Source organism: Ovis canadensis, chromosome 11, assembly GCF_042477335.2.
Source record: "Ovis canadensis isolate MfBH-ARS-UI-01 breed Bighorn chromosome 11, ARS-UI_OviCan_v2, whole genome shotgun sequence".
Classification (NCBI taxonomy): Eukaryota; Metazoa; Chordata; class Mammalia; order Artiodactyla; family Bovidae; genus Ovis; species Ovis canadensis.
Window position 1 is genome coordinate 49,463,640 of NC_091255.1, and position 13,900 is coordinate 49,477,539.

The 13,900-nt window shown below is 41.2% G+C and overlaps 1 protein-coding gene across 1 annotated transcript; it reads right to left on the bottom strand.

The window, feature by feature from the left end:
* Positions 1-615: 615 nt before the first annotated feature.
* KRT20 (keratin 20) lies at positions 616-10,604 on the bottom strand. Its single transcript, XM_069542429.1, has 8 exons — positions 9,998-10,604; positions 7,488-7,570; positions 5,719-5,875; positions 5,220-5,381; positions 4,930-5,055; positions 3,046-3,266; positions 1,877-1,908; positions 616-1,370 (listed from the first exon to the last, which is right to left on the bottom strand). Exons 1-8 carry the CDS (start codon positions 10,385-10,387, stop codon positions 1,273-1,275), a joined length of 1,269 nt encoding a protein of 422 aa, XP_069398530.1. The 5' UTR covers positions 10,388-10,604; the 3' UTR covers positions 616-1,272.
* Between the last annotated feature and the right edge of the window lie 3,296 nt (positions 10,605-13,900).

The following is a 13,900-nucleotide window of genomic DNA, read 5'->3' on the forward strand; positions in this document are numbered from 1 at the left end:
GGCTCAGGGGTAGAGTACCCTTCTGCCAATGCAAGAGACACAGGAGTCAGAGGATTTGATCCCTGGATCGGGAAGATCCCCTGAAGGAAGGCATGGCAACTCACTTCAGTATTTTTGCCTGGAGAATCCCGTAGACAGAGGAGCCTGGCGGGCTACAATCCTGACTCACGACGAGTCAGACATGCCTGGCGTGGCTGAGTACGCAGCACTGTTCTGTTGCTGAGGTCTACCACATTTTGTGTGTCTGTTCATCAGGTGATGGGCGGCGTTTGAGCTGTTTCCATTTTGGGGCTGTTAAAAATATTGCTGCTATGAACATTTGTATACAAAAGAACACATTGTATGATTCCGTTTATATGAAATGTCCAGATTAGGCAAATCCATAGAGGGAGGAAGTGGATTAGTGGTTTTCAGAGGTTGAGGGGAAGAGGTTTGGAGGGACTGCCAAAGGAGCTTCTTTTTGGAGTGATGAAAATGCTGTAAGATTAGATAGCGGTGATAGCTGCACAACTCTGTGAACATGCTAGAGACAGCTGAATTGCATACTTTATTATAAAAAATAGTGAGAAACATTTCATAATATACAATTACCGCATAAAGAAAGAGAACACCCGATGATGATTTATGCAGTTTATTATCATAAGGAGAAGCTTTCTGCCTTGAGAAAGGTTTTGCTAATTTTGTTTTCAGTCTATTCCCATTTCAAGCATAATGTGCTTCATTCTTATTCTGCTCAGCGTTTATGATTGGAATTTGACTCTCAAATTATTCAGAGCCGAGCTGAGTTTTAAAGACAGCCAAGACAATAAGGGGGGAAGCAAATATAATTTAAAGCTAGCAGAATTATACTGATATTAAAAATTCAGTGAAATTAATCAAGAAATTGACTCAAGAATCCAGGAAACCCTGAAAGGAGATTTTTGCAATTCAGAAATGGGAGGCGTTAGAGAGGTTCGTTTATAGTTTGCATAGCCTCCTCTGATTTGTAAGGTTTAGTAATGATATTAGCTTGTGATTAATGCATTTTGTGTTAAAGGCAGCAGTAATGATATTTTAAATATCCCAGTGATCATTGGATTTCATTTTTGCTCACAGCTTCTCTGAGTAAAACATTTATATTCAATTACAGAGACTAGTAAATGGACTCCCTTCTCCCCCCTCTAATCACCAAGAAACATTAATAGTGCTTTCTGATGCCAGTTTCTTGAAGGGAGTGAAAGTTATAGCTACATTTCTTTCGAAACCTCAGCAGCATCACTTTCTGCCAGCCCTTCATATATTTTCTTCCACTTCTTTGACGTCAGATGACACAACCTTGCCATCCACTACTTCTTGTACGACTGTCTTAATCTTCCTGGTTTTCTTTATATCTGAATTGAGATTTAAATATAAAATGTTAATTCAAACCCAAGACGCTACTATTTTAGAATACTCAGCTTTAAATTACTATTTTGTATGTATTTCCTTCTTTTAGAAAGGAGTTGAACCCATTCTCTTTCTGAAATGATCTTAAGTCCATTTTCTAAATAAATGAGAAAAATCTTCTACTCTCCCCACTCCCCACAAAAGAAATATGTCATATTGAATTAAGTAAAATGCACATTTTCATCTTGTTTTTCTCTTTTAGGATCTTAGGATGTCTCAGGACAGTAATAAGAGCCTGGGCCAAGAAAATCACCCCATCAATGGGAATGTGAGAAATTTCCCATATGGAGGATTTCTTTATATGGTGTGCCCCGAATTCAGAATCCATAAGATGATATCTGTTTACTTAAGAGCCAACTTTCCTTTACTTTTCACCAGTGGCAGATAAGTGGTAAACTACTGAGTGAAAATTCAGTCTTATAGGAAATGTGTAAGAATTTAGAATACTTACCTCTCTCATCCAGAGTGCTTAACTGATATTCTCTAGTTTTTTCGTTTTTTTAAGAAAAAGAAAAAAAAACCAGAAAAATGTGTTATTATCATTTTGCAAATGAAATGCTCTCCTGCCTGTTCTGCTTAAAAATAAAGTCTGAGTGATGTGTGTTTTACTACTGTTTGTCTTTCCCCGCTCTTTGCAGTGCTTGCTCCTTCAAGCTGGAGTGTCTCACTTTTTTTTTTTTTTAGTTTTTTATTTTTTAAATTTTAAAATCTTTAATTCTTACATGCGTTCCCAAGCATGAACCCCCCTCCCACCTCCCTCCCCATAACATCTCTCCGGGTCATCCCCATGCACCAACCCCAAGCATGCTGCATCCTGCGTCAGACATAGACTGGCGATTCAATTCTTACATGATAGTATACATGTTTTACTTTTTAACTTGAAAAATCCATAGCTTCAGAAATGCCTGGTTTAACATACACTAGGGATCTTTAATTACTAGAAGTTTCTGTAATTAAAATAACAAAATTATGAAGGCGGTTTACATCTTGTGTTCTTTTGTTGCCTTTCGTGGGGGTGGTATTTGAAGACAGTTGCTGCTACCGCACTGATGATTCTCAGACTGGTTCCCACAGACCTCTGTGGACTGTTTTTCAATTCATGATCTTGCAGTGAGAACTCTAAAAAGTTACAGTGCTTTCATTTGGAACTCTGCTCAATGTTATGTGGCAGCCTGGATGGGAGGGCAGTCTGGGGGAGAATGGTACATGTATATATATGGCTGAGTCCCTTGGCTGTTCCTTCACCTGAAGCAATGACATTGTTAATTAGCTATACTCCAATAAAAAATAAAAAGTTTAATAAAAAATTATAGTGCTTTCAATTATATATCAATCATAAAAATTAACACAAGCATATCTGTATCGGATATGCTTAACCATCTTCTATCTCAGCCCTATAGCATGACCTCAAGCACAAAGGATTAGTATTTTTTGGGGGGGTGTGCATACTGGTTGGTAAATTTTTGTTTTGTTGGTGTTGTTGGTGGGGGTGTGTGTAGTTGTTTTTCAGCTAGGGATTACATTGGTGCTGGGGAAAGAGTTACAGAGTTTAAGGTATGGACATTAAAATAGAATAGCAGATAGACATCGACATCTATCCTTTGATTCTAAGAGCCTTACTTGACATCTTCTCCTTCCAGAAGACGGCGGTAGGTAGCAATTTCCTGCTCAAGCCGGATCTTTATGTCAAGGAGGATATTATATTCATGGATCTGGCATTCTGTGTCCATCCGAACCTGCACCAGTTGGCCCTCGAGCAAGTTTAGCTGTGCCTGGATTGTGGCCAAGTGGCTACTATAACGAGCATTGGTCTCCTGTAGTGTATGCTCCAAAGCTTCTTTCTATGAGCACAAGAAAAAGCAGATGCTTCTTATTTGAGGATCCGATTTAAGAGGTGCCTCGATGGTAATTTCTCTTGAGAAGAATTCTTTTATCTAGTCATTGTGGGAATCATGCATATTTCTAGCTTTATCTCTCACTTTTTCCAACTAGACAGCCTCAGCTAATCAACAGGGATCACTGGCTCTTCAGGTTTTTGTTTGTTTATTTGAGTTTGCACTCTGTGGTATATGTATTTTTGTTCTCTGTATTTGCTTCTCCTCACTGTGATTTGTAGTGCCTTTCCATTAGGAGGACTGGACTTGCTAAACCTGTTGATGGTAGGCTTGGTTATGTGAGTTTCTTTGGCTAATGAAATGCAAGTGAAACTGACCAATGCATTTTATGAGGAGACAGCTTTAAGAGCTATCACATAGTCTAGCTATTGCCCCTTTCCTTCTGGCACAACACTGGCATGTCCACTTACCTGGAGTGGAAAAGTCATGGAGCAGAGCTGAAGCCAGCCCATGATGGATGTAGTGCTGTTGCCACAGGGAAGAACAAAATCTGACTACGTGTTGGATCTGTTTCTTTTACTTTAACCTTTGCTTCCTGTTGCTATTGTTCACTGTCTTATCCATAATGGCCTGCCTCAGGGAACCATGCCTGTCTGCCCGAATGTTAAACCAAATTGCCTTTGCTTAAGGAAACATCCTTATCCTGTCCACCTGTGGTAGTTTAGACACTAAGTAGTGTCCGACTCTTGCAACCCTATGGACTCTAGCCTGCCAGGCTCCTCTGTTCATGGGATTCTCCAGGCAAGAATACTGGAGTGGGTTGCCATTTCCTTCTCCAATGCATGCATGCATGCATGCTAAGTCCCTTCAGGGATCAAACCTGGGTCTCCTGCATTACAGGAAGATTCTTTACTGATTTCCCTGGTGGCTCAGATGGTAAAGAGTATGCCTGCAATGCGGGAGACCTGGGTTCAATCCCTGGGTCAGGAAGATCCCCTGGAGAAGGAAATGGCATGGAGAAGGACATGACTGAGCAACTTTACTTTCACTTCTTTACTGACTTAACTACAAGGGAAGCCCTGTCCACCCATATTCCTCACCTCCTCCCCATCTCTGTTCTATGAAAGAAACTGGCATCCAGACCCCCGATGAGATGGTTATTTTGAGACATTAGTCCACCATCTTCTCAGTCTGCCAGCTTTCCAAATAAAGTCTTTATTCCTTGTCTCAACACCTGGACTCTGATTTATTGACTTGTGTGGTGAGTAGAGTGAGCTTGGACTGAGTAACAGTTATTGTAAGCCATTGTGATTTGAAGGTTGTTACCACAGCATAATTCATCATGAGCTGACTGATATGCTTAGCCTGGAATGTCTTGTCCCCTCTTCTCCAATTAAAAATTGTGCCTTACTCTTTCCAGTCTACTTTAAAGGCCACTTTTCCTGTGACATCCTCCAGCTCTACTTTGACCTCTGCATTCTTGCAGTGTCTTGTCCTTTACTTTGACTTCTTTCGGTCTTTTCATTATCATCAGTTGTTTGATGTGTTTTCCTGACTGCTCTGCAAAGGGAGGGATTATTTCTTATAGGTACTTGCATTTCCAGAGTTCCTGATACAGGCGCTTAGTAAACACACACCCCGTGAGAGTTGAAAGTTAGATGTGCTTTACCATGCTGAGAAGAGACTGGAGCTCTATTTCCAGGACCTGGTGGGTGTGTCTCTGCTCTTTTATTTGATCCTTGTTTCCTTTTAACTCTTCAGTGCTCACTGTGACTTGCTTTTGCAGATCATTAATCTAAAGTTCCAAAATGAAAAGAAAAAGAATGAAAGAAAATAAGGAATAAAGGGAGGAAAGAATGGAGGGAGGGGTGGAGGGAGAGAGGAAGGAAGGAAATGAGTTATCTGTTTTTGGAAGACAGCTTCCTCACATTGGCTTACCCATTAGAATTATGCTATTACCTGTATCTCAAACTGTTCTTTGGCTTTCTGAAGGTTCTCTTGGGCCATGGCATCATATTTCTGCCTCATTTCATTCATGATGGCACCGAGGTTCAGGCTTGGAGCAGCATCCACCTCTACGTTTACATTATTGCCCAGATGAGCACGTAGGCTCCTCACTTCCTACAGGGGTGAAAATTCCGATTGATTATAGTCTGAAGTACATTCTCAGATGAGGCTATGCAGAAAAGACATAGTAAATCTTAAGGCTTCTTTCCTTGGGGATGAGTAATAGAGAAAGAAAACAGCTTAGCTAAGGCTTATTATGGTTCAGAGACTGCTCCAGGTCATTTAAACCTGGCAGCAGCCAGACTGAAAAGATGTTAAGGCTCCTATTAATCTTGTTGTCATCTTTTTCACCACCACCACAATCACCACATCTTCCTCTTTTTCCTCCTCATCCTTATTATTATTAGAGCCATTCTATCATTTCCAACACTGCTTCTGAATATTTTCTCACCTCCTCATGTTCTTTTTGGAGGAGATGCAGGTCTTTAGTCAGCTCTTCAATTTGAATCTCCAAGTCTGCCTTCTTGAGAGTTAAGTCATCAAAGACCATTTTCAGGCCATGGATATCAGCCACCACTGTTTGGCAAATCCGCTGCTCAGCTTCATATCTGTGAATTAAGTAGTATGGAGAGATAATTGAGTTCTTCTTAAGCCATTATAGAAGAGATGATCTTAAAATGATAGTAAGATCAATCTTTATGTGGTATAAGAAGAGGTCAGTTTCAGTACATCATTGTGTCTCGATACGTTTGGAAATGTTCTGGAGAACCTTGGACTCAGATCACTTGCTTCATAGGGTAGTCTCTGTGATTTGGGGTGATTGGTAAAATAACACTCTGAAATTACTTTTAAAATTTCTTAAATTCTGGAATATATTGTTTTAAAACTTAAAAATTGCTCTAATTACTGTGTTAGCAAAGGATTCACATTATTGATATTAAATAATGGTTAGTGGAAAGACTCACAGACTTAGAGAATGAATTTATGGTTGCCAGGGGTGAAGATGGAGGGAAGGAATAGTTAGGGAGTTTGGACTCGACATGTACATTGCTGTATTTAAAATGGATAACCAACAAGTCTTTTTCCTACTTGTTGGTTAGCACAGGGAATTCTGCTGAATGTTATCTGGTGGCCTGGATGGGACGGGAGTTTGGGGGAGAATGGTTATATGTATATGTATGGCTGAATCCCTTTGCTGTCTACCTGAAACCGTCATAACATTGTTAATTGGCTATACTCCAAGATGAAATAAAAAGTTAAAAAGTTAACTAAAAATTGGTTAGATTTACTTAATGAATGAACATGACCAGTTTATTTTTATTACTTTGTAAAAAGATGCACCCGAAGTGAATTATCTTTAAAATTCATGCATTCTCTTCCATGACCTTATATATTCCCATTTTTATTAAAATAGTAAACTTTAAGAAGTGATAATGCAATGAGACTCCCAAATGCTGACTGGGATTAATGAACTTTTACTGCTTTAATTTCCAGATCTGCTTTCTCATTTCTTTCTTTTTGATCCCTTATAGCATTATAACGCTATGCTTTTAAACCACAAAAGACTCTTCAGTGCCAATGTCTTGTACAAATTCAGGATGAGGAAGCCCTAGTGTGGAAGCAGTTATGAGGAACATCTCTGATCGCATGTAATGTGATGTGACTGCAAGAAAGTGAACCCAACTTGAACTGCTTTAATCAACCTGGTTCTGTGGTTGGTCAGACCTTACTGTAAAACACTGTCAAACTGGAAGGATGAAGAGTCACCCCTGGAACTTCAGTCATTTACTTGAAGGAACATGGATGACTCAGAGAATCACTAAGCGCAGATAAATGACTCTCTAGATAACAAAAGGGTACAGGCAGAAAGGAAGTTGTAAACTGCCTTCCTATTACTCCAAAGAACAGAATTAGTTTCAGTAGGTGAAAAGGTAGAACTGAAAAAGAATGTTCTAGCAATCAGAGCTGACCAAGGAGAACAGTAGTAATTACTAGAGGTGTTCATTTACACTCTGGGTGACCGTATCTTAGGACTACGGGAGGAGAAGTCCAGTTCTGATGCTAGATCAGAAAGCTTCTAACACCCTTTTAATGCCAAGGTTCTGATACTATTTAGTGGGAGCTCCTTTGCCAACAATGCTGTAGGGAGTCAAGTGTCATGAAGGACCACTGAAAGGCCCTCCTTTTCAGGAAGTGTCAGCATGGTATCAGAGAACCTACTTCAGCCTGAAGTCCTCGACAGCCAGTTTAGCATTATCGATTTGCAGGACACATCGAGCATTCTGCAGCTGAGCATCTTTAATCTGGAAAATACACCAGAAAGAGTGACATTTTCATGGACAGAAGTCTAAAATTATTGAACTGATCCTCAGATACAGCCTCTCTTGAACTGAAGACAATGTTCATCTCAGGGATTGCCACATGAAAATAGAAAGGAGAAATATTGGGTTGGAGCTTTAATACAATAGATTCATAAAATGCAACTTGAGTCCTGAGGGTTTGGTCAGTTTCCGTATGACTCTACAAACGAAGAGCTTAATTCAACTTGAGCCATCAGAACTTACTGAGAGCCTTGTCTTTGATGTTCCTGCCTAGAACCTTCCTGTTAGCCCCTTTCATTTGGTGAGCTCCTCTCTCCTCTCAGCCTCAACATCATTGCTTCAAGGAAGCCTTCACTGGTTTCCTCAAAACAGAGCTGGATGAACTGCCTGTGCTGTCACAGCCCTACATAGCCCTCCCTTTATCCTTCCGCATGGGACAATGTTGCCTTTGTCCATATTTGTTTCCCCCAAATCACATTAGGGCTTCCCTGGTGGCTCAGATGGTAAAGAATCTGCCTGCAATGTGAGAGACCTGGGTTTGATCCCTGGGTTGGGAAGATCCCCTGGAGGAGGGCATGGCAACTGACTTCAGTGTTCTTGGCTGGAGAATCACCATGGACAGAAGAGCCTGGCGGGCTATGGTCCATGAGGTCTCAAAGAGTTGGACATTTGTGTACAGCACACAAATCACATTATGTTCACCATCATCTTCCCCAGTGCCAGCTGTTGCTGCTGCTGCTGCTGCTAAGCTGCTTCAGTCGTGTCCGACTCTGTCTGACCCCATAGACAGCAGCCCACCAGTCTTCCCCGTCCCTGGGATTCTCCAGGCAAGAATACTGGAGTGGGTTGCCTTTTTCTTCTCCAATGCATGAAAGTGAAAAGTGAAAGTGAAGTCGCTCAGTCGTATCCAACTCTTAGCGACCCCATGGACTGCAGCCTACCAGGCTCCTCCACCCATGGGATTTTCCAGGCAAGAGTACTGGAGTGGGGTGCCATTGTTTTCTCTGAGTGCCAGCACTTAGTGTCTATTAAACACTGGCTGAATGAATGCACATTTGCTATGTGGTGTTAACTTGTGTAGGCACTGGGGCTATTGCGATGGCAAAGTCCCTGATCTTAAGAAGTGGTTACCTAATGGATGAATCCTCTAAGATGCATATAGATCAGAAGTCTGCTTGTAAAAGATGCTACGAAGGCATGTCTCTTTCAGTAGATCTAGTCCTGGAGAGAGCAGTCTTCTTTCATATACTGGGCCCGCTCAGGTAACATTTGGCTGTGCCTATGTGTTTAGGATGGCCTGAAATAGCTTCATAAACATGAATCATGCAATGGCTAGGGGAGAATGGTTGGCTGATTTTGAATATTTTAGTAAGAGCCTGAGAAAAATGAGCTGTTGGCAGAGGGGCAATTTAAACACCTTTGCTTTCACATGCCCACAGTTCCAGAAATCCCAAAGTAACTTCCTGTAGAATCAAAATTAAACTGCACTGATGTTTAATATAATGCAAGAAAAGAGAGACTTGCTGGCAAGTAAGTGGTCTTTGCTCTAAAGAAAGAGGAATGTTAAAATGGAAATGAAAATGAAAGGAACAATTTTCTTGATTAGATAAGAATTTTAAACCAGAGTAAGTGTTCTGTGTCACATTTGACATCTTCAGTTAGGAGCAAAGTCTTCTTTAATTCCACGTTATTGATAAAATGGAGCACTCCACCTTTCTGGTATGACATGGGAGCAGGTATGATTGCACTAAATTTGAATTGGGGCAATAAAACATTTTATGACTGTTGAAGTGGTTTCTGAACTGCTTGGTGAATGAATGATGATCAGATTATTAAATATTTTAAGAGTATTTTAAAACTCGGATATCATTAAGACCTATGCCCCATCCCCATTACCACCTTGAATCATTTCATCATTGAAATTTGTGATCCAGTATTCTGACACTTGTGGAGATTCCCTGGTGGCTCAGACAGTAAAGATTCTGCCTGTAATGCAGGATACTCAGGTTCAATCCCTGGGTTGGGGAGATCCCCTGGGGGAAGGCATATTCATTTGGAGGGCAACCCACTCCAGTACTCTTGCCTTGAGAATCCTATGGGCAGAGGAGCCTTGCAGGCTACAGTCTCTGGGGTTGCAAAGACTGGGACACAACTGTGCGACTAAGCGTGCACACACACACACACACACACGCACACACACAAAGTCATCCTATTATGTAGTCAGGTTCTCTAGCAATAAGGGTAGATGGCATATAAAATATAGCATATAAAAATATGCCATTTTTATAGATGTGGCATTTAAGCCTAATTTGCTTTACAGTGCCCATTTGGGCCACCCAACATATACGCCCTTCTTGACGTATGAAACAGCTAGACAGTAGAGAAGAAAGCAGAAGTATCCTGCCTCACCTGATCTCGCAGCTCTTTGATTTGTTCCAAATATGCACTGTGGTCCCGACTGGTGCTAGGTGTGTTGGTTTCATACCAATGCTTGATCTGCAGTTCAAGGTGGGAGTTGGACTGCTCCAGTGACCGCACTCTTTCTAGGTAGCTTGCTAGGCGGTCATTTAGGTTCTGCATTGTCATCTTTTCATCGCCAGCAAACAGGTTTCCTCCAGCAGGGTCGCTCCCATAGTTTAGCATGTGTCTAGACGTCGAGATGCGGGTGCCGTGGCCTCCAGCCCCTCCATACACGCTGGGTGCGACCCCCCTCCTATATATGGAGCTGCTCATGCTGAGCGCAGGGCCCTGGGAGGAGGAACTCAGGCTTCGATGGAATCTTCTCTGATTGAAATCCATTGGGGGTTCTAGGAGGAAGGAGCTGTTGTAGCTTCAGGATGGATGGAGCAGAGTCCGTCTCTTGGTCGCTGATGAGCTGACCTTTTATAGAACTCACAGGAGAAACGCCTCCTCTGCTGACATGTCACTTTACGATTGACACCACAATCCACCTTGCCTTGCCTCTTTTCTTTCCCCTTTGTACAGCAGTCTATTTAATACCATTCCAGAAATTACCACTAGAGGCCTTTCTCAGAGGCTTTTTTCAGGAGTGATTTCTTTTTTCAACAGAGGAAACAAAGGGAAACTGGGAAGTATTGTTTTAGCCTTTGCACCTGCCTTGGCACATTTTCTTTCATCCTAATGTACACATAAAGCATATTTGCAGTCTCCATGAATAATTTATCTGAAAATAAAGATGTGTGTACATAATAGTAAGTCACACTAATGATAAAAAAACAATGTTTAAAAATGAAAAAAAATTTCAGTTATACAGTATAGCATTATCAACTACAGTCACCATGTTTTAAATTAGGTCTTCAGAACTTACTCATCTTACAACTGAAAGTTTGCATCTGTTTACCAGCCTCTTCCATTGACCTCATCCCTCCACCCTGCAGCCCCTGGCAACTACTTTCCTACTCTCTTTTCTATGAGTTTGACTTTTTTTCTTTAAGGTTCCACATGTAAGTGATACCATGCAACGTTTGTCTTTCTTGGATATTTCACTTAGCACAATGCCCTCAAGTTCTATCCATGATGTTTCATGTTCTTATATTCTTCATTACCCATTCATCCATTAATGGACACTTGGGTTTTTCCACATCTTGGCTATTGTGAATAATGCTTCAGTGAACATGAGAGGGCAGATATCCCAGAGACAGTGATTTCATTTCTTTTGAATATATACCCAGAAGCGAAATTGCTGGATCAGAGAGTAGTTCTATTTTTAATTTTTTTGAGGAACCTCCATATTGTTTTACACAGATGCTGTACCAATTTACATCCCCATAATAGTACACCAGTGTTCTCTTTTCTGCACATCCTCACCAGCACTTGTTATCCTGTCTTTTTGATGATAACTATTCTAATAAGTGTGAGATCATATCTCATTGTGGTTTTGATTTGCATGAGAACAATGGTATTGATAATTCACTCTTCAGAATCTCTGTTCTATGTTTTTTTGGGGGCTAAGTTTATCCTGTTAAAGGGTCATATATTAGAAGACAATTAAAATACTTCATACAACCACAAAATCTCAAATATTTAAAGCAGGAATAAGACACTTATTCTTTTTTTTTTAAGACACTTATTCTTTTGGAGATATGATTTAGGGAAATGAATTAAATGAATGTAGGTGGATATATGCAGGTCAGGAAGCAACAGTTAGAACTGGACATGGAACAGTAGACTGGTTCCAAATAGAAAAAGGAGTACGTCGAGGCTGTATATTGTCACTCTGCTTATTTAACTTTTATGCAGAGTACATCATGAAAAACGCTGGGCTAGAAGAAGCACAAACTGGAATCAAGATTTCCGGGAGAAATATCAATAATCTCAGATATGCAGATGACACCACCCTTATGGCAGAAAGTGAAGAGGAACTAAAAAGCCTCTTGATGACAATGAAAGAGGAGAGTGAAAAAGTTGGCTTAAAGCTCAACATTCAGAAAACGAAGATCGTGGCACCCGGTCCCATCACTTCATGGGAAATAGATGAGGAAACAGTGGAAACAGTGTCAGACTTTATGTTGGGGGGCTCCAAAATCACTGCAGATGGTGACTGCAGCCATGAAATTCAAAGACGCTTAATCCTTGAAAGGAAAGTTATGACCAGACCAATCTAGATAGCATATTCAAAAGCAGAGATATTACTTTGCCAACAAAGGTCCGTCTAGTCAAGGCTATGGTTTTTCCAGTGGTCATGTATGGATGTGAGAGTTGGACTGTGAAGAAAGCTGAGCGCCGAAGAATTGATGCTTTTGAACTGCGGTGTTGGAGAAGACTCTTGAGAGTCCCTTGGACTGCAAGGAGATCCATCCAGTCCATCCTAAAGGAGACCAGTCCTGGGTGTTCATTGGAAGGACTGATGCTGAAGCTGAAACTCCAATACTTTGGCCACCTCATGTGAAGAGTCGACTCAATGGAAAAGACCCTGGTGCTGAGAGGGATTGGGGGCAGGAGGAGAAGGGGATGACAGAGGATAAACTGGCTGGATGGCATCACCGACTCGATGCACATGAGTTTGGGTGAAGTCTGGGAGTTGGTGATGGACAGGGAGGCCTGGCGTGCTGTGATTCATGGGGTCGCAGAGAGTCAGACATGATTGAGTGACTGAACTGAACTCAATGGTGGATAGATGATTTTGAAGTCCCCCACCCAGATGTAATGTCCTAAGACTAAACAAAGTGTTTAGCTTTCTCTGTCATTGCCTGACTTTAGGTCTTCTTCTCTAGAGACTTGGAATAGATACTATAGAGTTTGCGCCTGACCTGGTGAATGGGGAAATCTCTCGCTGGGTAAGGTCAGTGTGACACTGTGTGACGGACTCTGCTCCAGCCATCCTAAAGCTACCACTGTTCCCTCCTAAAATCCTCAGTGGATTTCACCTGCAGAAGCGTGCACAGAAGCCAGATCTTTCCCACATGTCTCCATACTGACAGCATGAGTGGAACAATTCCATGCACAGGAAGGAGTGTGTGCGGTGCCTTGTGGCTACACCCTGCCTGCACAATTGGACTGGAAGCCACTGCAGGTGTGTTGACCTCCATGCTCATTTGAGCCGGGGGTGTGGTCTCACCGGTGGGGATCCGAGGAATGGGATTTGTTTGCTCCACCTCATTCAAACTCCCTGACCAAAAAAATTCATACCTCCCCTGAAGCATTTAAATTGTTTCCTTCATCACGTTAAATGGAAGCGATTGGGAAATCACAGAAAAATCTTCATTGATTCAATCCTGATCCTTGAGTTGAACTGAGATTTGCATATGATTAAAGCAAGCAAACAAACAAACAAAAAAGAAAAACCTAAGAACAGGCACATACAAAGTCCCTGTACATTCTTTCTGAAGATTTTGGAGTTTACTTGTATTGGTGGCTTGCTTTTGTTGTTGTTGTTTTTTCTCTGAAACCAATAGCTTTTTTACTTTTGAAGTCGAATTTTTTTTTTTTTTGGTAAATATCTAAAGTAAGATGATACAATATTATTTTTCTCTTATAAACAGTATACTGCATTTGTTTTCGTTGGAGTATAATTGCTTTACCATGTTGTGTTGGTTTCTGCTGTGCAGTGAAGTGAATCAGCCATATGTGTATATGTATATATACATATACATATACATATATATATATAGATATAGATATATATGCCCTCCCTCTTGGATCTTCCTCCCACCTCCACCCACCCCCACCCCATCCCACCCGTTCAAGGTTATCACCGAGCACCAAGCTGAGCTTCCTATGCTTTATAGCAGGTTCCCACTTTACACACGGTAGTATTTATACATCAAACATAATCTCTCGGTTTGTCCTGCC

Bases quoted from the DNA above. Each gene is read 5' to 3' on its own strand.
- KRT20 (XM_069542429.1), bottom strand. From the start codon at position 10,387: ATGGATTTCAATCAGAGAAGATTCCATCGAAGCCTGAGTTCCTCCTCC. The intron at 5,056-5,219 runs GTAATAGCATAA...TTGGAACTTTAG, and splicing joins AAGAACAGTTTGAGATACAG to ATTAATGATCTGCAAAAGCA. The intron at 1,371-1,876 runs GTAAGTATTCTA...ATCTCAATTCAG, and splicing joins AAGCACTCTGGATGAGAGAG to ATATAAAGAAAACCAGGAAG.